This window comes from Camarhynchus parvulus, chromosome 4 (assembly GCF_901933205.1).
Source record: "Camarhynchus parvulus chromosome 4, STF_HiC, whole genome shotgun sequence".
NCBI lineage: Eukaryota > Metazoa > Chordata > Aves > Passeriformes > Thraupidae > Camarhynchus > Camarhynchus parvulus.
Window position 1 is genome coordinate 43,158,328 of NC_044574.1, and position 25,430 is coordinate 43,183,757.

Sequence of the window (25,430 nt, forward strand, 5' to 3'; positions counted from 1 at the left end):
GGAAAAAAATTTAGACCTTCAAAACAATGTCAACCCTCATGAACATTACTCCAGTCATTGTGAATTTAGCAGTCTCATTGTAGTAGATCTCCGAGGCCTGATAGTTACTTTGGTAGGCACTGTGATGTGATGCATTCTTACAGTGCATAGAGGAAATCAGTTAAACAGAGTTTAGGATTTAAGTTCTTTTCAAAGGCTTCAAAAGTCTGCAATCAGAAGCAGTCAAAAGGAATAATATTTTATTAGGAAACTCTGAAATCTTCTTATATGGCCAAAAAAAATTAATTCATTTCTTTTGCATGAGTGTCCAAAATTCAACTTTCTGCCTCTCAATAATTTAATGCTTAGATTCAAGATATTTCAAGATGCCCTTTATTTATTTGGTATTTTAATCTTTGGACACAGTGATTAGAATAATTTAGTATTTCTGTTTTCTACTGACCACCCCATAATAAACATCATTATATTTGCAGCCACATATAGAAGAAAGGAAGCATCTCATTGGCATTAAGGTTGCTCAGCCTAAACAACTTTCTTCCTCTTTATTCAAGCATCAGGGAAACACAGAAGTTCAAATGATAACAGCAAACACATCACAAAGACCTAATGCGTATCTCTATACAGAAAAAGTTGTCTTTGACTCCCATTCAAAATGTTTCGAGAGAAGCAGCTTTCATTTCCCACTATAATTTTTGTATTGTGCATAGATGAAGGAGAAGGAAAACTTCATAATACAATTCAACCTTCAACTGTCTAGATGGGCTGATTTCCTACTTTTTTTTCTAGCATCTCTTAATCAGGCAAGACTGATTTCTAACTACAGACAGACAAGTATCACTGACTTTTCATTTCTCCCCTCCATGCCAAATATGAGCATCACATTTTGTGAATCTCCAAAAAAATTTTTCATTATGACAGGTTTGCCCTACAAAGTATCTCAGAAAAGGACATTTGCCTCTACTTTCCAAATTCTAGAGAACTCTTGGACAGGATATACTGTAGCATCCAGCACTGGCTTCAGCTGTATTTCCACCAAATTCAACGAGAACATTCCCATTAGCTGTAATGAAATGTGAATTAATACCCACTAGTTCTGAAATCCCATCCAGTAATTCCTACCTTAAACCAGACCAGCAAATTTCAGCACAATGATGCAACTAGAGACCCATGCACATCTTCACTACCATAATTCAACTGAATTTACAGAAACTTTTAAAATTGCATAATCAAGGATCCAAGTACTTCTGAACTAGATTTCACAAAGCCAAGACACACTAATTCCAGCCCTTCAAAGTTCAGGTCTTGAGGAAAAAGCTCTCACCAATCACAAGCCCCTCTTCTCTAAAATCATATTTGAAAAATCACATTGCTCATCCTCTGCTTCCTATATGTTTGAATTAAAAGAGCAGTCTACAGAAAAAGGATGAGTCAGCTCTTTGCCACCCACCTTCCTCATGTCACACACACATGCTTAATTCCTCTGTCCCAGGGCTAGAGTGCACCTTAGCTTTGTATGCTTTGGCTTTCTGAAGAATGTAAGTTTGAATTACCTGAGGGCACCTCTGAGCTACCTGATAAAATTTAGAATGTGGATTTTTCTCCCTCCTTAGTCACAGCTTTTGCCTTACCCACAGATTACACGTTAATGGGATACATGAGTAAGTGACATGGTGGGAAGTACAGAGGTGAGGAAAAAAAGCAAGGGTTCAAAAGGTAAGATATGAAGTCACTTCATCAGAATATCAAGGTTAGGTGATTTTTTATTTTTCTAAGAGAAGCATACAGGCAGTAAGCAACAGCTCCACAAGTTCAGGAAGTGTTTTTGGAAGAAGGATCTTAGGCTTGTCAAGTTGCCAAGCTGTGCTATGATCTTTTGAGAAAAAGCTAGTCAGAGATAAGGCATTCTCTCTTGTTAAAAGGGTTTAATTTAATACTGTGTATCCTCTCTTATTACACTCTAGAGGCAGAAAATACATTGCCCCACCTTCTACATTGTAAAAATATGGATCCTTCACTCTGAGCTGGTTTTCAGTTCAAATTCAAACAAAACCCAAGTACAGACATTTCAGAGGCTACACCACTCATTACATACAATGGAGTTAGAATTTCATAGCTTTCCCTTCCCTGGCTTTTGTACTGCCCCTAAATGATTGCAGATCAATGTTTCAAATCCAGAATACTTTCATACATAAGAGCTGCAGGTGTTTCACACCTGAGAATAAAGCCAATCTTATTTTAATGTGTAGGCAGAAGATAAGAATCTTCTAGTAGGTTCAAAAGTTCCATATGTGCCCTATAACCTTGATTTAACAGGAACATACACTTGTGCTCAATGTTGGGTCAAAATGAGGAAGCATTTTTTTATCATTCAGGCACAGGTAATACAAAAGATCTTAATACAAAAGTTGGTTAAGATACTACAAACTAAGTTGCATTCTTCATAAGAACACACAGAACAAAGCTGTCACAAGAGAGGATGGGAGAATGTGCACAGAAGGAATAAAGTAAACATACACATATGGAAAATATGAGTGATGGGAATAGGGGACCAACTGGGAAGGGAAAGTATCTAATCTACATGGCCTGAGGAAGGCTAAGTTCCAAGCAGACAGGCAAGCAAATGAGAAAGTATCTCTGCATCAGTTTCTATCTTAGACAGAGAGGTTTAAGTCCAGGATGGCTTAAATGATTGAAAAAACTTGTTTAATCAGAAACTTATTTCCAAGCTAATATGAAGAAAAACTAGTACTATTTAAAAGAAATATATTTGATGCAAATAGTAAAAATACAATAGGTCTGACTCTACTCGAAGCAATATGTAAAAATTAATGGAGGGTGGATTTAGTGCAGAATGACTGCTGGTTCTGTAGAGGCATTCTCCTCCAGCTGCCAGCTCAATCCTTTTTCACCTCCTGAAGCCCCCAGTAAAGTTACTAGCAGCCAGGCACTTAGAATCAGAGAATACCCTGGGCTGGAAGGGACCTACAAGGATCATCAAAGTCCAACTCCTGGCCCTGACAAGGACCACCCCAAGAGTGGTCCTAACCGTGGTCACACCATGGGCCTAAACGCATTCCCCAAATGCTTCTTGAACTCTGGCAGGCTTGGTGCTGTGACCGCTGCCCTGGGAATCACATTTCAGGGAAGACATTCTGGATGAAGATGTTTTAGATATTTCCTAATATCTAACCTATTTCCCACACAGTGCTCTTGTGTCCTGAACCTATAAAGCCAGCATAATCCCATTTCCTCAGTGAGGCTTAAGGTGCCCAGCACCTTGCCCTGTGCACCCTTGCAGCCAGACCCACATGGCCAGCCTCAAGCAGCTCCCCTCAAATCTTACCTCAGCTCCTCCCATCACAAGGACTGATGTGTGCACTTAGCTTTTCATTTCTTCACTTCACAAAGCTTTAAATTGGAGTCACCCTCAGGCTATCCCCAACCCTCCCAGATACCTACTGAAGCGAGAGGATGTTCCCATCACACACTACAATGTTTCCATCACACACTACTCAACATCCTAAATGGCATGCTGTGTTTCAAGGCTAGCCAAGCTGGTTTAGAGGACTTACAAATGCACCTTTCCCTATAAAGGAGTTCTCAGAGAGGTATAAGGTGACATGTTTTTGATTGTGGACAAACCAGGATTTTTTAAACATACCCAAAGAACAATCAGCTGATAATTTAAAATACAAAACAAGTAACACCTTAATTTTGGCCTTTTTCTGCATTTCTCAATCAAATGGCTCCTATCAAAATGGCTATGTCAGAAAACAACTACAATTCATTCTAAAGAGGGCAAATAAAACGCAAACAAAAACTAGGAATGCATTAATCAGTAACCACTACACACACATTAGTATAGTAAACATTTTAAAAAGTTACACCAGTTATTCATTAATCAGAGAGTCCAGCATCAGTTCTACAAGTCCACCTAATTCCAACAGAGAAGGAACAGAGCTATTCCTCTGTTACAGTAATCATTACATATCAGCTGAATTACTCCTACACAACCAATGTACCTACACTGAATATCAAATAAAACAGTCCCCAGAAAATTGTCTTAACTACTGACATGTGTTTCTTGGCTTGCATATGAGCACAACATTCAGTTTACAACACAGCACTGCTGAATTTTGCAGTCTCTACTTACATGTTTGCATAAGCTTAGCTATAAGTCAGGAGCTCATATGCCTATCATGAAGTTACACAGGTTAACACTGAAAATTGTGAAGTAAGCAGAGTTAGAGCTGTCCTTGCAGTAATCTGTGAATATTAACTCAGTTGGGGGTACTTGCCAATGAATATACTGATATGATTTGAGGATGTGTGTGAGGACATGCTAGGTAAAAAGAGTAGGTGGTGGGAAAAAGCAAAGCAGCCTCCAAGAACGGATATGAGAGATCCACAAAACACTGCAGATAAACAGAAGCTCTCTGTTTCTAGCCTGTGCTGATCCAAAACATCCTAAGCTAGGACTTGCTTTTATGTGGCTCTATGTTAATATGTCCACGTACCTTTTGGTACTGTCCCAGTGTGCAGGTCAGTAAAACTCATAAGGTCCTTGTCACATATTGCCAGACAGACACACAGGTACCCACAGCAACAGCTGATGCTACAAGTACAAGGGCTAAGGAAACCCAATCCAAAGTAAAGGCACAAGGTTCAGTACTTGCAGGACAATAATTCTGACCAAATGTGCCAAAAGACATCATCATCCCAGATGATTGGTAAGATAAAACAACATCCTGACTACTTTAAGATGCTCCACTAAAAGCATTTGAGTTAATTTGAAGACTCACTTGTGTTTTGTATATATATATTATAAAATCAAAGAAATAGTGTGATTCCACTTCCCCTACTTTCTCTTTAGAAAAAGACATCCATGAAACCCAGACAAATCAGCACATATCAATACCTGCACACAGCACAGGAGGCTGTCTCACTTACATTTCCATCATGATTGGGGCAGGAGAGTGGTTTGCCTGCAGCAACAGCAGTGACAGTCTCCAAGATGGAGGACTCCTCAATGCTGTTGTCCGGCGTTCGCTGCAGGACATCCATCAGGTTGGTGATAAAGAAGTTGTTCTGGAGTGCAGAAACCCCTTTCTCTGGCAGAATGGAGGTCTGGCGGCACACGGGGCAAGAAAGGGTTAAGCTATGGGCTGGAATGTAATTCTGTAAACACCTATGGGGAAGGAAGGTGGAAGGAGAAAGAAAGGGAAAGTATCATCAAAGAGCAGAAAAAAACTCCTTTCATCAGTTAAAGAGCTAGTTTGAAATAGTGCTAACCCCTACTTATAAAAGTACATCAAACAGGCTTCTGAAGCAAAAGGAGTTTTGGGGAACTTTTTTTTTCTAAATCTTTTTTTACTCTGCTACACAAAATAAAGGTTCAATAAGCAGACATCATTAAAAGAGTTATATGCCTTTTTGGGATATTCATGCAGTTGATCATGCCTTCAGATGCCTACTGCATGCTGCTCACAGGACGTTTTATGCAGTAAAAATTTTGAATTTATCTGCTAAAGTCTGACAGACACGAAGTTACATCAGGTATTTGAGCTTGTGCCTTTAACTGACTAACCGCTACTTGACCCTTGTCTTTCCAAAAGAATCTCCTTTAATAACTTGTGTTTGTGGGTTTAGTGTTTCAGAGGTAAAACATGGTCCCAATAAAATCAAAGGAAATTTTTTCATCTATTTCAACTTGGAAAGTTATTTGTCAGCTACCCAAAATCAACAGAGCTTTCTTTACAACAGAGGGAACTACCTGCTAGGTTATCACAGTTTATGTTAAGGGGAGTTTTGGAGGAAATTTTTGTTTGTGTTTGATTGGGAGGGCAGTGTTGGCGTTTTTCAGAAAAAATAAATTACACAGAGTATAAACCTGACACAAAAGTTCAGCAATCAACAATACGCACAATATACAGCAGGCTGGCCCAGGTGAGATTTAAGGCCACTTTTGGCCTTAAATGAAGTTAACTGTATATTGCCTGGGCATGCAATATACAGTTGCATGCAATATCCTATATTCAGTATGGTCCTGTAAGCAGAAGAAGCTTTGCAGAATGCAGTTCTTAAGGGGAGCAGTGCTACACCAAATTCCTCATGGGATGCCAACTGAGAAAGTGTGACCTCACACAGCTCCACAACCCTTTTACAAGGGTTTTGGTTGCACCACTCTTCATCTTCCCCTGGCAGCCCTCCCCTTGACCCCTCAGTAAGGGCTCCCTGAAAGGAGAGCTCAGGCTTTGCACACCAGCACTTCACTGGAAGAGTTCTTCCAGCTTCTCTCCATAACCAGATCAGCCTAAGAGGATTACAGTGAAAACCAGAAGCTAACCTTAGGTTTTACACATAAACAGAAGTCAGGAAACTTAACACATGATGGTGAAAATCTTGTTTCATTGACTTCAGTAAGAGTTTCAGTGCTGCCTTTTTTCATGCTGGAATTTCCTATTGTTCTACAAAAGACCAGCTCATCTGACACAGGCAGAGATCCACAATTTTTCTTTCATCCTGTGCAAAATTAGAGATTCACACCACAATTCTTGCTAAGAGGTGGAAATCTCCTAAATTAAATAAGTGTTCACACCACATACCATTTATAAACATTCTACTGCCATTCAATATACAATCCAGAGTTGCATCCCATCATCAGATTAAGAACTAACCACTAATTCTTCACCTAACTTTTCTGCAATTTGATGGATAATGCAATATTAAAGTATCATTATGCATATTCCGTTCATTCAGCCAAATACAGTGAAAGGCAGGTTGGTTTATCTCTTTCCAGAGAGTTTTCCCGTTTCAGTCAACCAAACTGCAGAATAATGAAGACACTTAATCTCAGATTATTAATAATGTATATATCATGTCTAACTCTTGGACATTAAAAGGATGGGATAATTACTTATTGGCTTAGTAAATCAACAAATTTTTTTTCTTGTTTCTAATTACATGATAATCAGAATAAATTTGAGACCATTAACTTGAGGTCCAAATTCTGGCTATCATCACCTTTCACACTGTAGTAACCATATTCATTAGTTTAATTGGATTTACTTTTTGTTTACTCTTGCATAAAGGGAATGTATTCCAAATATGCCACTGCTGTCTCTTCTTCCTGCCTGACACAAATATGTTTTTCTACATCTCTGCCTCTCCAGCCTTCCCAGACTTTATCATGCCTTAACAGGACATTTACAAGCAAAGGGGAAAGTCCCGCTCCACTAAAGGATGCCTTGTCCTGTGCTTGCAGCACGACCCAAATCCTGAGTTACCAGCATGAGGAAAGGACTTACCTCTCACAGAAAGTGTGCAGGCAGGGAAGTACTTTGGGGTTCTTGTAACGGTCCAGGCATATGCTGCAAATCAGAAACTGCTTGTCAATCTGACGGACCACAGGACTTGGGATGTTGGAGCCTTCACTGGCCATCCTAGACCACTGACATATGGGTCCTGTTCCCTTCTACCTTGCACACTGCTGGAACAGGGTGGGAAAAAGAAGAAAAGAAGAAAAATGGCTTATAAACTCAATAAAATAACAAAATCATTGACTAATCCACTCATGTTTTATCCTTATGCAGGAATTCATACTTCCATATAAAACCAAAACAGGAATTAAACTTCTAAAATGGTTTATCACTGATGACAGCCAGGGAAACAGTCAGCAACATCTACAACACCTCTGCTGGAGCATTCTGGAAAGGCATGCTGCCTCTGGACTGAAAGAATTACGGGGCTGTCTGGTTTTAAAGAAAACCCATGATAAAAACATTCTTGTGCCAAAAGCTTCAGCCAGTGCTAACAAACATCGGATTTCTTACATCTACAGTACCGCTGGCAAAATGCTCAAACTGGAACTGCACCAGCCAGTCAAAAGGCTGCATCACAGACAGAGTTTGAAAATGGTTCACCTAACAATTTTTTTTCCCTTGTTGGTGCTGGTATTGCCAAAAATATTGTAGATTTTGACTTCAGGAAACTCCCAAGTAGGAAGCTCCAGAACCAGCCAGCCCCTGGGAAGGGAATGCTCAAATTCTGCCCCACCAGTAGGGATGAGGTAGACACATTGACAATCCTCATGATAAAAGAAACAGAGCAAAGAAGAGGCAACTGATAGCCACTGAGAATCAGCAATGGCAGGGTGAAGGATATGTGAAGCACATCCAAATAATAAATGCAATAAAAATGTCATTCTAGGCAGAACTAGTAGTAAGAATCATGTTTCTAGGACTGAGGATTCTTCATAATCTGGCACACAAAGCATGAAATAAAAGGCTAAGAAAAACGTCTACTAACTGTTAGAATTAAAATCGCAGGTTAAAGAGATGGCAGCAGGCCTGGAACGCCTCCTGTCCTGGAACAAGGCACAGGGAGAGAAAAACGTAGGTTCTTTTCAGTTGGAGATACAGATTATAGCTAATAACAGAATAAAATGTGAAAAGAGAATACAGGAGGAAAAGGATGGAAGCAACCATAGATAAAAGTAAACTGCCTGCTAAAATAGTTTAGGAAAACCTGGCAAGAAGAGTCCCCAGCAGGGTGGTCCAGCAGGAACTCCCGTCCATCAGCATTTCTGGCAGGCTGAAGTGCCAGGAGGCACAGGCACGACTGCCGCAGCACTGAGTTCTGCCAGACCTCCCGCACCCACAGCAGAACTGGCTCCTCTTCTCTCTGAGCTGCAAGCCCAGCTGGCCTTGTTCTCTGCAGGGACACTCCTGAGGGGTCTAACTTCTTCCTAAACAATTTCTACCCCTTTTTACTCACCCATTTCAGACAATTTGAGATCTAGCTTGAGGGCAGTTCAGGCTTTCCAAGACAGAAACAACAAGCCCTCTGCTGATGATGCTCAAAGGTCATGCAATTTCAGAATGCTTTGCATGACCTGTGTAGCATTTTACTGTTAGTGCTTCATTAGGTCTTTTTCCTGTGCTCGAATGAATGGCACACTAGTCTGTCAGAGTTGAACCCATGCTGCTCTTCCTGAGCTGTGTACTTAGCCATAGTGGTATGTTTTACTTACTGCACTGAGCAAGGGGCTATTTCTAGGATAATGACAGTGATTATGGATCATAAGTCAGCTCTGCTGGCTTCCTTGATAAGAGGTTCCTGGGGCATCGCCTCGGTGTTAGCAAATTCAGCAGCATAAAGTTATTCACAGTTTAAATACCCAACAGCAGTAACTGACATTTCATTCAATGGAAAACATTTATGGCAGGCCCTTTTGTTTCCTTTTTTACTGAGAAAGGGGAAACTGCAATTATAAAAATTGCTCTAATACTCATAAAATATCATGTTTGTTCATGACCCAAAAATGCATTATTTCAGGATTGATAATATTTGCATGTCTTTTTCATCTTTTTTAATATTAAAAAAAAATTCTTTCCCCATAGTAAGATAAAATGTATTACGTAAACACAAATTATTTTTTCCTATTTAAATGCCAAAAATCACACCGAATTAACCTTAGGAGATCAATTAGCAAACCACATTACTTTTAAAAAACTTGAGTTAAAGGTGGCTTTACAAGAAGTGGAACCAAAATACCTGGCTTTTATAAAACAGAGTAGAAAGACCAGACAATCAAATACCCATTAACGTATTCATACATTTGGCAGCATAACATGCAGAACATCAGCGACGTGTTTCAAAACGTAAATTCATTTTACCACTTACACAGCTGTGTTTGCCTCCCACCCTCCCTCCCGAAATGTTAGAGGCAGGGACTCAAAACAGGAAAGATAATTAGAAGCAGGAGGATTTCTTATCAAAAGCATGGTTTCCAAATTGGACACACCAACAGTATAATTTTTTTGTTATCGACTGAACATAAACTACTGGAAAAAGCTGTACTTAAGATATGAAAGAATAGGTCTCCAGTGAATGCTGCCTGTCATTTAACAGAAGAAAGTTCTCTAGCAGCCAGATATTTTCTGTATTTCATCTTTCCCTTATCAAGTAAAGCTACAACAGCAAATAGTGGTTACACAAGAAAATCTGCTGCTGGCTGAAAATAATAATATTGATTTAACCTGTTTTTCATCTTAGTTTTTCCCATTCCTCCAATGTCACCACAAAATCAAGTAATTCTTAGCATTTTCTAGACAAATCTCATGCCAGCTACTTTATTCTTCAAATGTTCATCCTTTAAACTTTGTCAACGAAAGAAACCATTAATGATTCAGAAATAAGTGCTTTTAATACTCCGTATTTTGTCTGAAATGCAGCAGGCTATGACTGTCATTTATCCCCTGTGTTCACATAAATCAGATTTAAAACATGCACCTGGAAATGGAATTTCATCTGTACATTTCAAGATTTGGCCACTACCTGGTACAACTTCTCACACTAACAGTCCTTTTAAAAAAATCTTTTGAGCATGGGATTTGCAGGATTCTGCAGCCTCTCTAAGGCAATTCCACCTTTGATGTAATCTTGATGAATGTGATGTAGCTATGAAAAGGATGATTTTGCTCATTTACTCAATGAAAGCAACTGTACAATCAAAGAGTCTTTGAAGAAAATCTGAAGATTTTAGACAATGTTTTTGAATTTCACCCGACAGTATTTTTTCTGATTTACTGCAATGCTTGTAGCAATGTAAGTTTTAAATGTATTAGCAGTGGGAGATTTTGCAAAGTAACACTACTTTTACATGAAAAATGTTCTTTTTTTAAAGTAGCATCTTCTGAGCTCAAAAACTGCCAGAGTGCTTTTCAGAGATTCATTATGTCTCACAATCAAAATAGAGCAGCTAAAGCATGAGCTTCGAAAACGGGGCTATCACTTCTCCATGTAGTTACACTTCGTAATTTAAATATGCAAAGCTAAAGCACTAGGAAACATTGCACCAAACAAGACATAAGCCCCCACCCATTTATCTGTCACACACACACACACACACACACACTCAAAACCAAATTCAGGTTCGCTAAACCAAGTGCAGTAAAGGGTTCTGAAATTTACTCCCTTTGTTGCCCTTTTGAGGCTCAAGGATCGCTCCTCTTCCCAGCCACCCCAAAAACAGCATTACTCTTTTTCCTTCTGCTTGGAGATACGATTTTCATTTAAAATATACTGGACAGCAAAGAAAGGAGAAAACAATGGCTCTCTAAGCTAGCGGAAAGCTTTGCCCCACTATGCATGCGTGCCTTCAGGAAAGCCAGGGTGCGGCCCCACCCATATGAAAGGAACTTCCTATAGCACTGGAAAAGGGGTGGGAAAAAAATCGAGTTAGGTATAGCAAATAACAGCTCCAGAAGAGTTGTTTCAGGTAAATAGAGACATGTAGTAAAAAAATGCACCCTTTCTACAGGTATCCTCAAATGAGCTCTGGAACTCCTGAAAATTCTCTATTAGTTTCCCAGCCGAGAAAAGACATTGAGGAATCAAGTAACTGTTCACTTCACAGGATTTTATTCCTAAAAGAGCAGAATTCTGTGTTACAATACACTGCTGTCTCTGAAATCCACCCAGCCAGAGCTGCAACTAGCTTGAAAGTACAGCCTGAGGAGGACAAATTGCTTACAGCTTATTCATCCTCTTCTTATCAATGGTATTCACAACCTACAGGGTCTATTCATGTACTATGAATGAATAGGTTTCCAATGGCAACGTTTCCAAAGGAACAGTTAGGCCTCCAGAGCCATAAGAAAGGGTGGGGAACCTCAATAATGATGCTTCAAGGACTGGGAGAGCGGAGGCTTTAAAGTCCTTAAAACAGATAGATCACCTGCCCACAGCCTGTAGGAATAAAGAACAGATTCAAGCCATTTCTAGCAGCAGCCCCCAGATTAGCCAATACAGAACACACTGAGCAAATTAATAATCAGAACAGCCACACGGTCCACTTGTGTAAAAGGCTTGATATGCTAAACTTGCATTCTTTTCTCTCCCACTCTTGCAATCAGCTTAGTGCCTTGTTTAAAACACAGCAACCCTCTTCATTCTTACAGCATGCATTAATGTAATGAACAATCAGGGGCCAAAACAGGAGCAACCCAGCAGCAGCCACCAGGAATAACACTGAGCAAACTTGAGCATTTCAGACCTACCCATCTTTGCAGAAAAATAGCTTAATCAGTGCAGTGCTGAGGATAAAATCCTTGCAGGGACGGAGCTGCAGTTCCGCAGGAATCCAAACGAACAAACCATCATCTGTTAATATTTCAAGCCTCACGTATAAGACTGCTAAGGAATCCCTATCACAGTACAATCATCATTAGATGCACAAGAGATTCTGTGCTGTAAGGAATGACGCTCCATTCCATGAAGAGGACAGGTGGAAAGAAAAATGGAAGAATAACAGGAGGCCCAGTGAAGTCGTCATGAATTTTTTTTTCTCCCTGGGTCATTTACAAGTGGGAGACCCCTTCAGGATTCAAACCAATCAATCTTTATTTAGCACATCTTTTTCTCACTCAGCCTGTGTAGAAAGACTGCAGCAAATGGTGCAAGGGATTGTGGGATGGGGATGCAGCAGAGAGCTGCAACCAGATTCGCTGGGCTCTTTTTTTTTTCCTCCCTACTCAGCAATCAGCTGTTCCGAGGCTCCGCGCACGGCCATTGAATTTGGTCACCAGAATGTTATTACAGGATTAGCAGGCGGAGACAGCTACCACTGTGCATCTGGCATGTCAATGCAGCTAAGAAATACATATGCAAATACTACTCACAAATCGGAAAAAGGATTTAACTCCAAAGGAGAGAGTAAGTATTACATAACATCCATTACCAGGACAGCTCCCAGAGATAAAACGAAAGCACTTTGTTTATAAAGAAGATAAAGTTTAACACTTAATGATTCCACTCGGATTTTTGCAGGATTCTGGGTATTTCTTGGAACGTAATTCTTCCCTGCTCCAACTTTAAGAAGCAACAAAAGACCCCACAAATGCTCTTTGGCTCTCTCCAGATGTTTAAAGCAGAAGCAAAGAGCCTCTCCGGAAAACTGTGCTACTGACACACAAACCAGCAGCAGCTTCTTCTACAGAGCCATATATTTGGTCTGACTCAGTCTCAAGTCAAATATTCAAGGCAGCAAGTGGTAAACTCATATTCAAGCAATTTGAGAATCAAGGCTAACAGACTGTTCAACTTTTCTATAAACATTAATGCAAAGGTATATTATCATAGTTAATCTATTTACTTGCTTACATTTTTTTAAAAAATTCACAGATCAACTCTGATTTTACTAGGCTGTTACCAAAGAAATAAAAAAAATTGGTGCCTGCCATTTTTCAGCTATGCAGAGAAGGTTGTTTAAAAGCTGCTTTTGAATACACAGACACCACTGAAGTAAAGCAACATAGAATTAGCTTTGTCTTCCAGTATATAACAGCTGGTGGGTTTTGCAGACAAGGTAGTATTTGCATCTCTAAATACAGTGTATCTTTTCTTTGAAAAAACCAAATCATATGCAAGTATTTCAGCTAACTGAGGCTAACAAAGCTTCCCACAAATAAAAGAACACAAAGCACCATTTGCATCAATAAGAAAACACGTGGGGCTTAAATACTCTCTTTGCCACCCCGACTTAATTAGGACAGATATAGCTATTTTAGAAGTTTAAAATGTTGTCCCCAAGCTCTTTAAGCACAGTTTCCATTTTATTCTACTTTTGAATTGATGAGTTAAGTAGTATTAAAAATCATTTAGTGTGACTGAAATGTAATCTAAATTCCTGTTGAAAATACAAATTCTGCACACATCCTTTACTTTCCACTTAATGATCATTTAGCCAGATCATTTTATGCATCAGGCAGATCCAGCCTGGTTTCCCTGGACAATATGCCCACAGGGTGAAGGCATGTTGTAATCCAGTTTATAACCTGAAATGAAACATCAGGCAGCGTGTGTGCATGTATCAGGGTTTGGGGTGCCTGTGCCAAAACACTGCCCCTCTAACTCCCTTAACATGTGCTGAACTCAATCAAAGAGAGAGCACAAGGTATGTTTCATTTTAGCTCCAACATTTAAGAGCAGCAGGCATCTGGACAGCAGGATTCACAGTTTAAAAGAAGGCCAGAGATTTCAGGCATGTTTTTGGAGACATAGTTTTTTTAATCTTTCGTTCGGGAGGTTTTTGGTTTTCTTTTTAAACTGTCTGAGGAATCCCTATTGCAAAGAACAAGCAAAAGGTTTCACTCCCACAACATGAAGATCCAAGGCCTTTTATTTCCTCCAGTAGAACACTTATAATAAAAATCAAGTGATGAAGTTCAGGAGCGGCACCCCAGAACTGAAGACTGTCGGACAGAAGCATGCAGGCATAATTTAGTTGCTTGCTCATTTCTAACACTGCCTTTACATATGCTAAAACAGAATGACCAATATCACTCAAATTACTATTTCCATTTATGGTCAGTATTAAGGACTACATACCCCTCTGAACTGATCCCATAACATACCTCATGGCCAAAGGAGACTGCTGGAGCCACAGCTGCAGCCACTCTGATAGGGAAACACACCTCCAAACGAAAGATTCCTTCAAAGTGCTGTTCTCTTAAAATTAACTCTGAAAAGTTGCTTGCTGACAATGAGCTGATACTCCACAAATTATCCTGCCTCTTCAACAGAACAAAAACGTGCTACTGCGGCAAGGAAATTGAGACAAAAGGCATAGCATTTCTCTGAGATTTTTCTTGTTATGTGCTGATACACGGGTTCCTTCTCCTTAGTGAAGAGGAAATTGATTCAATCTTGCACTTTACCCCCATAGCAGTTACAACCAGACTCATTCAAATAGGTTTATTGTATGTGTATGTCTTTTGTGCTGGGAGATGGGGGTTGGGGTGGTCATTATATGCTTTGTTTTGCTTGTTGTTTTTCTGTTTTTATTTTAAAAAGAATAGGCTACTTTTCCTCAGAAAACTGCTGCATTTCATTGTTGCTGTTGACCTATCTGTGTCACTGCTGACTACTGAAGAAAGTTCTGGAGAAGAAAATACATAGTACATGCCATCTTCGTAGTGCCATGGAAGAGTGATCTAGCTTCTCTTGTCATCCCCTGTAAATGTCCTGGGTTTTGAATAACTTATTGTTTCCCCTGTTACAAACACAACCTGAATTCATATTCTTAGGGAGGGAATAATTATTAAGCTACCAAAAAACTCAAAGTTAATTTACGGGTCATAGGCAGATATTGATAATATTAAATAAGTCATCCAAGTACTCCAAGATTAATGGTCTGCACTGAAGCCTATATTATAAACTGACTGAATGGAGAGTAGTCTAGCTCACCCTGCTGTACCAAAGAGGTTTTAAGGTCAGCAGAAAAAAATATATTGGGTTAGTTCAAACTAAATGACCAGCTAATACAGTCCTGGCAATTAAGGCTGACTGAAAAGTAAGAGATGTGAGAGACCAGAAATCAATTGCCCAAAGCCAACATGCTGGAAATGAGGATTAGATTAGGAACACAAATATAGCATAGGATGGGCTGTTACAGCCATCACACAGCTCCACACATCCCTAATTTGACCCTGGTGCCAGGAGAGCAAGTGGGGTGTAACAGCCAAACTTTGTCACTGTGGAGCCATGCCCACAAGCAATAATCCTAAGTCTTCCTTATGAGCCGGTGGCCTTTACCTTTCACTGCTGCAGTTGCGGACCCATGCAGACCCAGCAGCTTCCAGAGAGCAAGTGCAACTTCCAGCCCTCACTCCACATCCTCTAATAGTCCAGGCTGTAGCTCAAACCCTCTGAGAGCAGCAATAGCTTCCTGCCACTGTGGGTTTGTAGCCAGAGGCCATGTCTGCCCCAAAAGAAGCTCTGCTAGGTCCTGGTTCCTCCCCACCAGCCACAGCCATGAGCCATGGTCACTCCCTCGTCTTATGATCCAGCAGAGCAGATGCTTTTCCCCAAAGCTTGTGATCCAACACAAGGGATTTGTCAAAGCCTGGGAGGCAAACAACTTGAAAGGTTTGCCTGGGATGTAATGATGGAAACTTTCCCAGCAGCCCAGCACCCATCCTCCCATGACTTTGTCACCTTCTTTTATTTCCTTCTACCTTCTGCTTATGCCTGGTTTAGCTTGCCAAGGTTGCGGCTTTTGCAGCTCAACTGCAGCACAGCTGGGACAGCCTGGCCTCCCTGCTCAGCCAGCCTGAGCCTTTCTGGCAGTGCCTTTCTGCACTTCCTGCCTCTCTCCACCACTGAAGTTGCAAGTCAGACAACACCAGACACAACCTGCTTTTCTCCCCTCCGTGTTATTCTTTCTTTTCCCCCATTGCCATTGAGGTGGCACTGCAGTCACCAGAAACAATCTCTGTATTGTGGAATTCCTTCTGCACAGCAATGGGCTGACCTTCAGTATCACTGTCAGATGCAGATGTCATGAATTAGATTTTTTTAAATAGTTTTCAGCTGCTGAAGGCACAGGAATAACAGGAATAGAAGACACTGCTACAAATAAAAGCCTTGCTTAATAGTGTTACATGTTTAATATTTATTCTTTTTTTCTTCCTCCTTTCCCCATCCTGTAATCAAAGCTCACAAAAGGGTGAGCCCCTGAGAAGTGGGTGGACCTCTTAAGACATCACCATACTAATTCTTTACGCTCCAGTTTGTGGAGGCAAGGTTATGGCTGGCATCTAATACCCACATTTATTCTCTCCTCATCCCCACAACTGGTCCCTCTGCAGTAGCCCTTCTCCACCCCACTTTGGAGGTGAATAGTCCTGCTTCTATCTCTAGAGACCCCATCTCCCAGATGTCCTGTCTTTGGATGGAGAGGGGACCTCTGGGGACAAGTCTGGCAGGGTAGAACTTGTGTGATCACACAGTCATCACCAACTGAGAGGTTATTTGTCTGACTGAGGTTTTCAGGATGTCTTTTGAGTCAGGGCCTTGCACAATAAATTCCAAAACAGCTGGAACACACTAAATTTATTGCACATGAGACAACAATGCATGGATGGGCATCCATGAATCCTCAACCAAATACCCCAAATTCTCAAAAATGAGATTTCAAAGAGAAGGGGTAGGAAATTAATGGAAAGGACACACCAAGGGAAAGAACAAGATAAAGGTATCAGGTTAAATTACAGCATCAGAATTGTATTTTAAGGCCCTTTCCATGTTTAATAAAATGTCATATTCTCAGGTGAGCTCCTAAAAAAATCTGCCGTAAGGTATGTCGAAGTAATTATTTCAGGAACTAGATGGTTATGCAGCCATAAGTAAAATAAGTTTAAATTGTATACTTGCCATCCAAAGCAGTAAGAGCACTTCTACTGAAAAAAAGCCTACCCTGACTACCAGTACTGTTACCATCACCCTTACAGTTGCACATTTTTGACTCTCTAGGTCTACCTATTTTGTGAACACTGATAGGTCTCTGTTCAGCCTTCATAGGTACACAGGCACAAATAAAACCAAGCTGAACTGACAAATAATTAAAACTGCACATCAAAACACTGCTGCTTCCATAAACATCTGCTATGAAATGTTACTTGAAATAAAAGTGCTCCATGAAGACTCCATAGTAATTACTGTTAACACTTCCAGGAGCAGGAAAACAGGCAATAGAGCAAAAAGAAGGAGGCTGATCAGGAATCTTTTTGGAAAGAGGTCCCTGGTCTTTTCTACATACTGTTACATATAAGATATACTGAAAAATGCTCTAGGCACTTTCTTCAGAGTTGCTGAGCAACAGGGAAAAAAATAAATCCAAGTAGAAAATTCTCAATGCTTTTGGTACTGAGCTGTGTGGTGAAAATTGTAGAGACCATCCCCTCCACTCCTGAGACTGGATCTGCCCCACACTGCATGTCCAACTGCAGCTCTCACTTTAGGGGAGATAACACACTTCAGGTGCTGGAGTTTAGTCACATATTCTCTGATGACCACCAAAAAGTTACTCTGTTGTTTCCATTTAATTCAGTAGGATTTTGGTGAACTAGCACGAAGTTCAAATCAGCAAGGGAGAAGGCTGCACTCAGCAATCATTACAAGCCACGTAACCTCTGCACAAAATTAACTTAAGAGAGTGCCAACCCTTTAGAATGTTTTTCTTGCAGCCTTCAAAACTCCCACTTCCCGTCAAATATAACACATGAAACATAACCTAGGAGGTAAAGAAACCCAAACCACCTTAGGTGTCTCACAGCAAGAAACAGGAGATAGAATCTAAGTTTTAAAAAAAGCAAAAATGGAGGCAGAAAGGGAAGGAATTATCATCTTAGCACAAAACCACATATTGGAATAAGGACTAAGAATGAGGGAGAAAAAAGGGCTCCTCTTCAGCATGTGAGCAGCCTGAAATCAGGCTCACATCCTCTGTAACATTTATATTGTTTAAACACAAAATATTGATTGCTGCACCTCCATATTTACCTTAGTTGTTTAACAGTACCCACCTCATTTTCTTGTCCACCGCCCAGCAACGATGTTAACTTCTATATCTGCCAAGTCTTCTTCTGAACCAAAATGTCTTTCAAAAACACAGCAATAAGTCTAAACATGTATATGGTCGTTGGGTTCAGAGACAACCTTGCTCAAGCGTTAAGTGGCAGGCAGAAGTTTACCCAGGCAGGCTCTTTATGTTGGCAAAAGTGCAATGCTGAGCTTTCACAGCAAGTAGGTAAACACATAGCTATGTGCAGCAGGTAGTCTGGCAGCACCAGCAGTAGTGAGAAACAATGTCAGGACAACCTTGGCAAAAGGAGCTCTGTGGGTTTTAACAATGGTTGTGGGCACAAGAGCTGAACAGACCAAACAACCATAGCAAAAAGCCATCTACAGCTCTCGGATGGGAACTCAAAGTGCTCAGAGCTCGAGCATGCCAGCTGTGACGCTGTGTCCTCCACCTCCACACTCACAGGGACACTCTATTTGACTTTCCAGCAGTCAGTTCCAGCAGTTCAAAACCTGGAAACACCCAATGGCTGAACTTCACCCAGTAAACATGTCCTTCCAGTTCTCAGCAAGGACACTCATTTGCTGATTGCCCACCAGCGCTCCTATTTAAAGAACTGTTGTTATTGGAAATAGCTGAAACCTTTCTACAGCAGGGATTAAGTGCTCCCTGCACCTTGTGCCTTGCCTGCAGGAATGCATCAATTCCCAGCATGTGCTTCCACAGCAGAGTTTTACCACAGCCACAGTAACATGTGTTATCTGCCTGCAAAGTCCATCAAACCCCTGGGTGGGCAGGATCCCCAGACAGTCCTACCAAGCAGCCACTCTGGCTCAGCCCAGGCTCTCCCCAAGCCTTCTCCCTGAGGTACAAGGTTTATACATGACACAAAGCTGTCTACCTTTACCCCTCATCTCCAAAAACAACTCTCCTAAGCTTCCTCTTAGACATCTCTTGCAGGTTCAGGCCAGATGCCCAAAGGCCCTTATGGGGCATTGCCAGGCTGCTCATAAGCAAATGCTCAGCTCTGATGTAGGTTAGATTTCTGCAAAAATGACATTCTCAGGAGACCTTGTACATACACTCCTCCATGAATGTCAGTCTTTTCAACTGGCATCACAACTTAAGAAGCAACAGCTAATGAAAGAGGAATAAAGCAGAACCACTCATATGCACAATTTTAAGACACTCCAAAGCTGAACTGAGATATACAGGACATTCATTTCTACATGAAAACACATCCATTTTACATTACAGGAAAACAACTACATTTTTGTGTACGTGAAAAGAAAATTAGGAGATAGTATCAGAAACTATAATATAATAACCATGTGAATGCATCTGTCTGTTAAACAAAAAAAAAGGCACTTGGAAAAAAAAATCTGGCATGAGGAGAGATAAGAACAATATTGTCTTAAATAAACCGCATTATCACTTGGACTGTGATAGCACCTGGAGATCTCTTTCAAGTACCAGAATCCTGCTGTGATAGGCACCTGCTACACAGCATACAAGCTCCCTTGCAAACATAGGTAACCTGTATCTTAAGGCCAAACACAGTTAGACTGTTGCTATGTAACTGATCTGTGACACTAAGCACTTTCTACACTACGAAGTAAGTTTGCATAGCCAGCCATCAATTTAGATAAGGACTGTCTTTGTAAAGAAAGAGGTGCAAGACTCATATAGTATAAAACTCTTGCAGTCAGGAATAGGGACAGATCTTAGCATCTTCTTTCCTTTGCAAACTCTATGAGTGGATATAACAACTGCCTGAGATTTTAGAAATAGTCCTTGTGACAACTGTGACAAGATGCACCATGTTGTTACTGAAACAAATTATACACCTAAGTGATAAAACCCATGAGAGGTGTGTGCAGAGTAACCAGATGTAAGCACTGATATTACGAGGAATTGAGAAATCCTAGTGGAAAGCCAGTTACAAACAGAACATGGAGACAGCCCCGCCTCAGGTACATAACTTCTCTAACTCAGATTCCACAGTGTGCGGCTCTTAGGACGTACTCCAAATAACTTAAATGCTTTTGAAAGGTTGATGAAACAGTAGTCATTAGGTTTTTGGCAGGTGGAGTCCCCTTGAGTTAAATTTTATTCACAATGTATTGTTTTTTCACTATTTGTGTCTATTGCTTCTTACTATTCCTTTTTACAGGCCACAGAGGAGAAGCCTCTTTTGCAGATACCAGTAATGTGCGGATAATTCTTCCCCCTGTGAGCTGTGAAACCCATTGTCCAGGGTGCTACAGTTGTTAATATTTTACAGGCATTCCAGGAGAGTGAGACAAATTCCTGGTGAATAAATTTATGTAAGACACCACCTCTACCAGGAGCAGAACTGGAAGCACAAATCATTGAATACAGAAGATCATTTTGAAGAGTACCATGATATCTCTGATCCATTCTTGTGCTCTTCTGTAGGCATCTACTGTCAGCAACCATCCAAATTATAAGGCTAGGCTAGATTTACTTTTGATTTGACCCAGACAAACCTTTGAATTACTCAGAGCAGACATCACAGGAGCCTCATAGTAGCCACTCCCTTTTGGTATAGTTAATTGCCATGAATGGCTTTACAGGGCTGCTTCTTTGCAAAAAAAGGCCACTTTGCAAAGTTGGGCCATTTAGGGATGCCAGATGAAATGAATCCCTCAGACATTTGCCTTATTACGCCACTGTTGCATGAGGAATGCTACTTAGGGCCTTTAGCAGGTGCACCCATCACAAGTCACACAAACAAGACTCCCAACAATGGTGAATGACTAAGCATCACCCCAAGCAGAGAACCTTTTATAGTGAATACAATAACAACCTAGCACTTCTTTTCCCTCTTCCTCTTACCTTTTCAAATTTACTTCATCCTTAAGAAAAAAAAAAGTGACTTCCAGTGATATTTCCTTTTTCTGGTTTCTCTGCATAGCTGCTCTGTCTTATTAATGCATTAAGCAATGTCATAGAGCTTGGGGAAATGATGCCTTGATCACTGTCCTGGTTCTTCTCATTTAAAAGTTGCCCACCTTCATCATCAGAGGTCCCTTCAGACTGTGCACATCTTCAGAGAAGGCTGTTCAGAGGACAAAGGCCACCATTCAGGAGCACAGATAAAAACCCATCCCAAAAGTTAAATATGGGAAGAAATCTTCCTGCCTTTACAATTAACTGTATTCAAGACTGTGTAATATGTCAGCTTCTGATAAGACAAACAAAAACTTTAAACTGTGCCAACAGAGGAAATGGAACTACTTTTTTTTTTTTTTTTTTTTTTGCAAATCCACCTTGCTATACACATGTTTTTGCATGCTCTAATCCAGTCTGGTTTTTACTAAGTTTTATAGGATGGAATAATCAAACCTAATAAGAATGAGGAAGCTAAGGGATGAGAGGATTCTCTGCCTACACAGAACATATAGTGCAATCCTTATAGAACGATCCTCCAATACTTAATGTCTTCCTCTTCTGTGTAATAAACAGTTGCATTTATCTCTACAGAGAGATTTTAAGTAAAGGATTACTTTTGTAAACCAATGAAAAATTATTTGTCTTTAAAATAAATTTTGATTGTAAAATACAGACATGTTCTGAGACATCTCAGAACATGTCTGTATTTTACAATCAAAATTTATTTCCAGCTGTTTTAGATGCAAGACAAAAAGTTATCATTGCTTATTTGATAAAAAGAATGAAATATTCATGGTACAACACTTAATTTTATCTTTCTTATGTTTTCTGAGCTGAGATGCACAAATACCTCCTGCTCCCAAAACTACTCAGAGCAGACTAAGAATTATGTAAGAGAAGAACCAGTTCTTTGAAGAGGATCCAGTAAAACTTAAAAGCACTTTGGAAAGACCACATATTAACCCATATTGTAGTACTGTGTCAGAGTAACATTCAGGAGAAAAAGCCACCATCAGATGCTATGAAATAATCTGTGGCTCAACCTGACATGTTGGCCCTAGGTTTCCTAACTTCAGAACAGTGCAATTACTTGACTTCTAGATATCAAATTAAACCTGCTTTCAAGATAAAAAACAAAAAAACCCAAAACAAAACAAAAAAACCCCACCAAAATAACCTAGAAACAAAACAAACCAGCACCTGCAGAGGCTTATCTTGTGGGAGTTAATCCCTGAAGGTTTACATTAACACTTCCACCAACAGAGGGATTACAGGAGAGAAAGTTGTAGAAGGGAATTTCATGAATACTGTTTCCTTACTGGAAAAGGAACAGAAAAAGCAAAACCAAATAAAAAAACTGTGCAAATGCAGAGAAACACGGCAGCTTTTCCTCCTCACGCGTTTATGTATACCGTAAATGGCTTGTTCTTCAGTCCTGCATTTTCATTCCTGGGGGTCATTTTAGTTCCCGAGGAATTTTTAGGTAGAGGGGTTTACAGTATTTGCAACTAACAGCTGTTCACAGAAGAACCAGGGGGCCTCGAAGACATCATTGAAACTGCTGACACCTGCTCTTTTGGAAGTCCCATTTCTCATAAAATATGCAAGTTCTCAAATAGTACAGAGCATGGGCCAAATATGGTTGGGGCTAAATATGGGACACTTACTGTCTCTCCAAGGACCACTACAGGGATTAATGCATTCAGAAGCACACAAAACCCATAATTGTTGGGATCTTTTCAAGAACATTTCCAAGCTCAGCACAATGTTTTGAATGCAATCTGTTGTTGTTCTGTAAGTAATTGTTTCAAGCATATTTTCTCAAGATTCCATCACTACTTCAGAGGACTTCTGTTCTGCAAAGGGTGCAGGAACATTTTGCACTTTCATGTTTTCATACTATTCAGAGTTATGTAGTTCAAAATAATATGGACACTGCCCTTTCCTTGCTAAATCAACTCCTGAGCACTTCACAAAACACACTGGTAGATATCACACACGTTCAAGATCACAAATAACCAGGTTCTGCTGAACTTTGATATTGAATGAGACAAGCACAGTATAGATCATCACAGGGACTAAAGCTCTTTTTAAGCCATCAGTCCAGACATGGCAAATTTCCAAATTACACATTTGCTGAAGGAGTATCCTCAAAACTAGCATTCCAAACCCATAAAAAAAATAAAAAGAAAAAAAGAAAATAAGTGGGATTGCCACTCTTTGTTTCAAGAACTACAAGAAAAAAAAATCAAGAATAGAAGCTCATGGCAGCACAAAACAAATAGCTTTCCATGACAAAAGAACAGAAAGTCACCCATAAATAAACGGATCATACATATGTTTAGGCAGACTAATAACACTTAGACAAATAAATCCATACTGGATCAGGAGCAAGCAAATTGCTGAACAGTCATCTCAAGCATTTAAAATCTGATCAAAACGTAATTGCATCTACTTCAATCCTTATGTCTCTTTCACAAAGAGCATCCACCTTGGCATAAGGACTGAAAATCACCATCCATGTAATTAACCACTCCTACAGTGCATCCAAAACTGATAATATTCAGACGGTTTTAAAGTGAGACAGAATGAATAATACTTTTACACATGAGCAAAAGTACTGACTATAAAAAGCAGAGCTGTTTGGAGTTCTTCCAGAGGAATATTAAGTATATATGTGATTACAGTAAAATTTAAGTAATTTCTCTTCTCCTAGTGGCAGGGCATATTCTTATGTTATTACTGCCTAGATTTAATATTTAGCAATAAACCATCACAGCCATTTCAGCATGAGTTTCTTTTGATGCTTGTGTTAGCAGGGTCACCATGTAATGTAAGAAGTGACAGAATACAAGCTGCTAACATTTTTCACATGTCTATGATTAGTCTCTTCTTAATTTAGCTGCGCCTCTTTTAACCCTACTGCAACTAGACAGATGGATAGAGCCAGGCAACATCTACCTGCTACATCTACCTGTTCAGTACCTCAAGAACTATATGTCATTTGCATTTCCAATTTCAATTCTTCCTTTTGAATAGGATTTGCCTCTGAGTTTTTGCCCTAAAGACCAGCTAGCAACTAGGAAGGCTGCCTGGTTGCCAGCAGACTTCTCAGCTGACTAGATCCTTGGCTGTCCCCACACAGAACATTAGTGACATGTTACATCATTTGTTTCATGGTATGGTATTCCAGTTATAAACTGTTATCAAGCTAAATTACTGACTTCCAGCTAAAATTACCTTTCAAAATAAGTGATGCCCAATCCAAATATAACCAGGCACCCCAATTATTAGAAGGAGTGACATGCAATATGTCCACAGATTGTGGACAGAAAATGTTTAGACAGTCTGTGGTAGAAAACCAAGGCAAATACCTTTAACGTTACAATTCATACAATAAATATTTATCTATTTAAACCACAGAAATAAAACATGGTCTTGCCAGAAATAAAACCATTCAGAAAGTTTGACATGAAATGCCCTTTTCATTTCTCAAAAGTCAGCCTGAGCTTTGTTCAGTGGAAGGCATTCTTTATTTCAGTTGATCAAAAACAAAAAGGAAGAAAAAAGATCTAGTGCACAAAACAGGAATTCTTCCAAATTTCATTTGTTAAGTGTTTACAACCAAGCAGCTCTTTCCTTTACAGACATGTTAATACAAAACTGTCAGCACACCAACGACTACTTGCAATCCATTCATGTCACATAACAAACAGAAGAGCAAGTCCAACTCTAACAGAAGGATCATGTCTTGAAAAGTAACTTATCAAAAATGGAGATATAGAGAGGTGAAGTGCATTTGTGTGATTGCTAAGCCCTGCTCATGTCCCTTCAGTATTTTAAAAACCTCTAAATAGTCATTATTTTCTTTCCTATATTGATTTCTTTCAACAAATATTGATTTTTGTTTTCAGTCTAATTTTTTTAACAGCCCATGACATGCATTTCACATGGTTAGCTCTCCCCACCTTTGTGTTTTTGGTTTTTTTTTACCAGGAAACCTTACAGAAAACAAAAGAACAACCTGCAGTCTCTGGAAATAGCATGTAATTATTGAGAATTATAATTTTGGTTGAAGGTGTCAGCCAAGTGTAGCATTTGCTACAGTGGATTGCAACCTGGCAGTCACTGGATTTCTTTAATAACT

At 39.9% G+C, this 25,430-nt stretch overlaps 1 protein-coding gene across 16 annotated transcripts in view; it reads right to left on the reverse strand.

The window, feature by feature from the left end:
- Positions 1-25,430, reverse strand: part of TRIM2 (tripartite motif containing 2) — a 118,380-nt gene that overhangs the window by 30,415 nt on the left and 62,535 nt on the right. For 7 of the 16 annotated variants that reach the window (XM_030948244.1, XM_030948246.1, XM_030948236.1 and 4 more), the window contains 2 exons: positions 7,308-7,486; positions 4,951-5,188 (listed from right to left, as the gene is read on the reverse strand). In XM_030948244.1, the coding sequence (XP_030804104.1) occupies positions 4,951-5,188; positions 7,308-7,441 (372 nt within the window). In that variant the 5' untranslated portion in view covers positions 7,442-7,486. Of the gene's footprint in view, positions 1-4,950; positions 5,189-7,307; positions 7,490-12,062; positions 13,800-25,430 lie in introns of those variants that run through there. The other 9 variants (XM_030948240.1, XM_030948238.1, XM_030948232.1 and 6 more) reach the window with 4 other exon arrangements.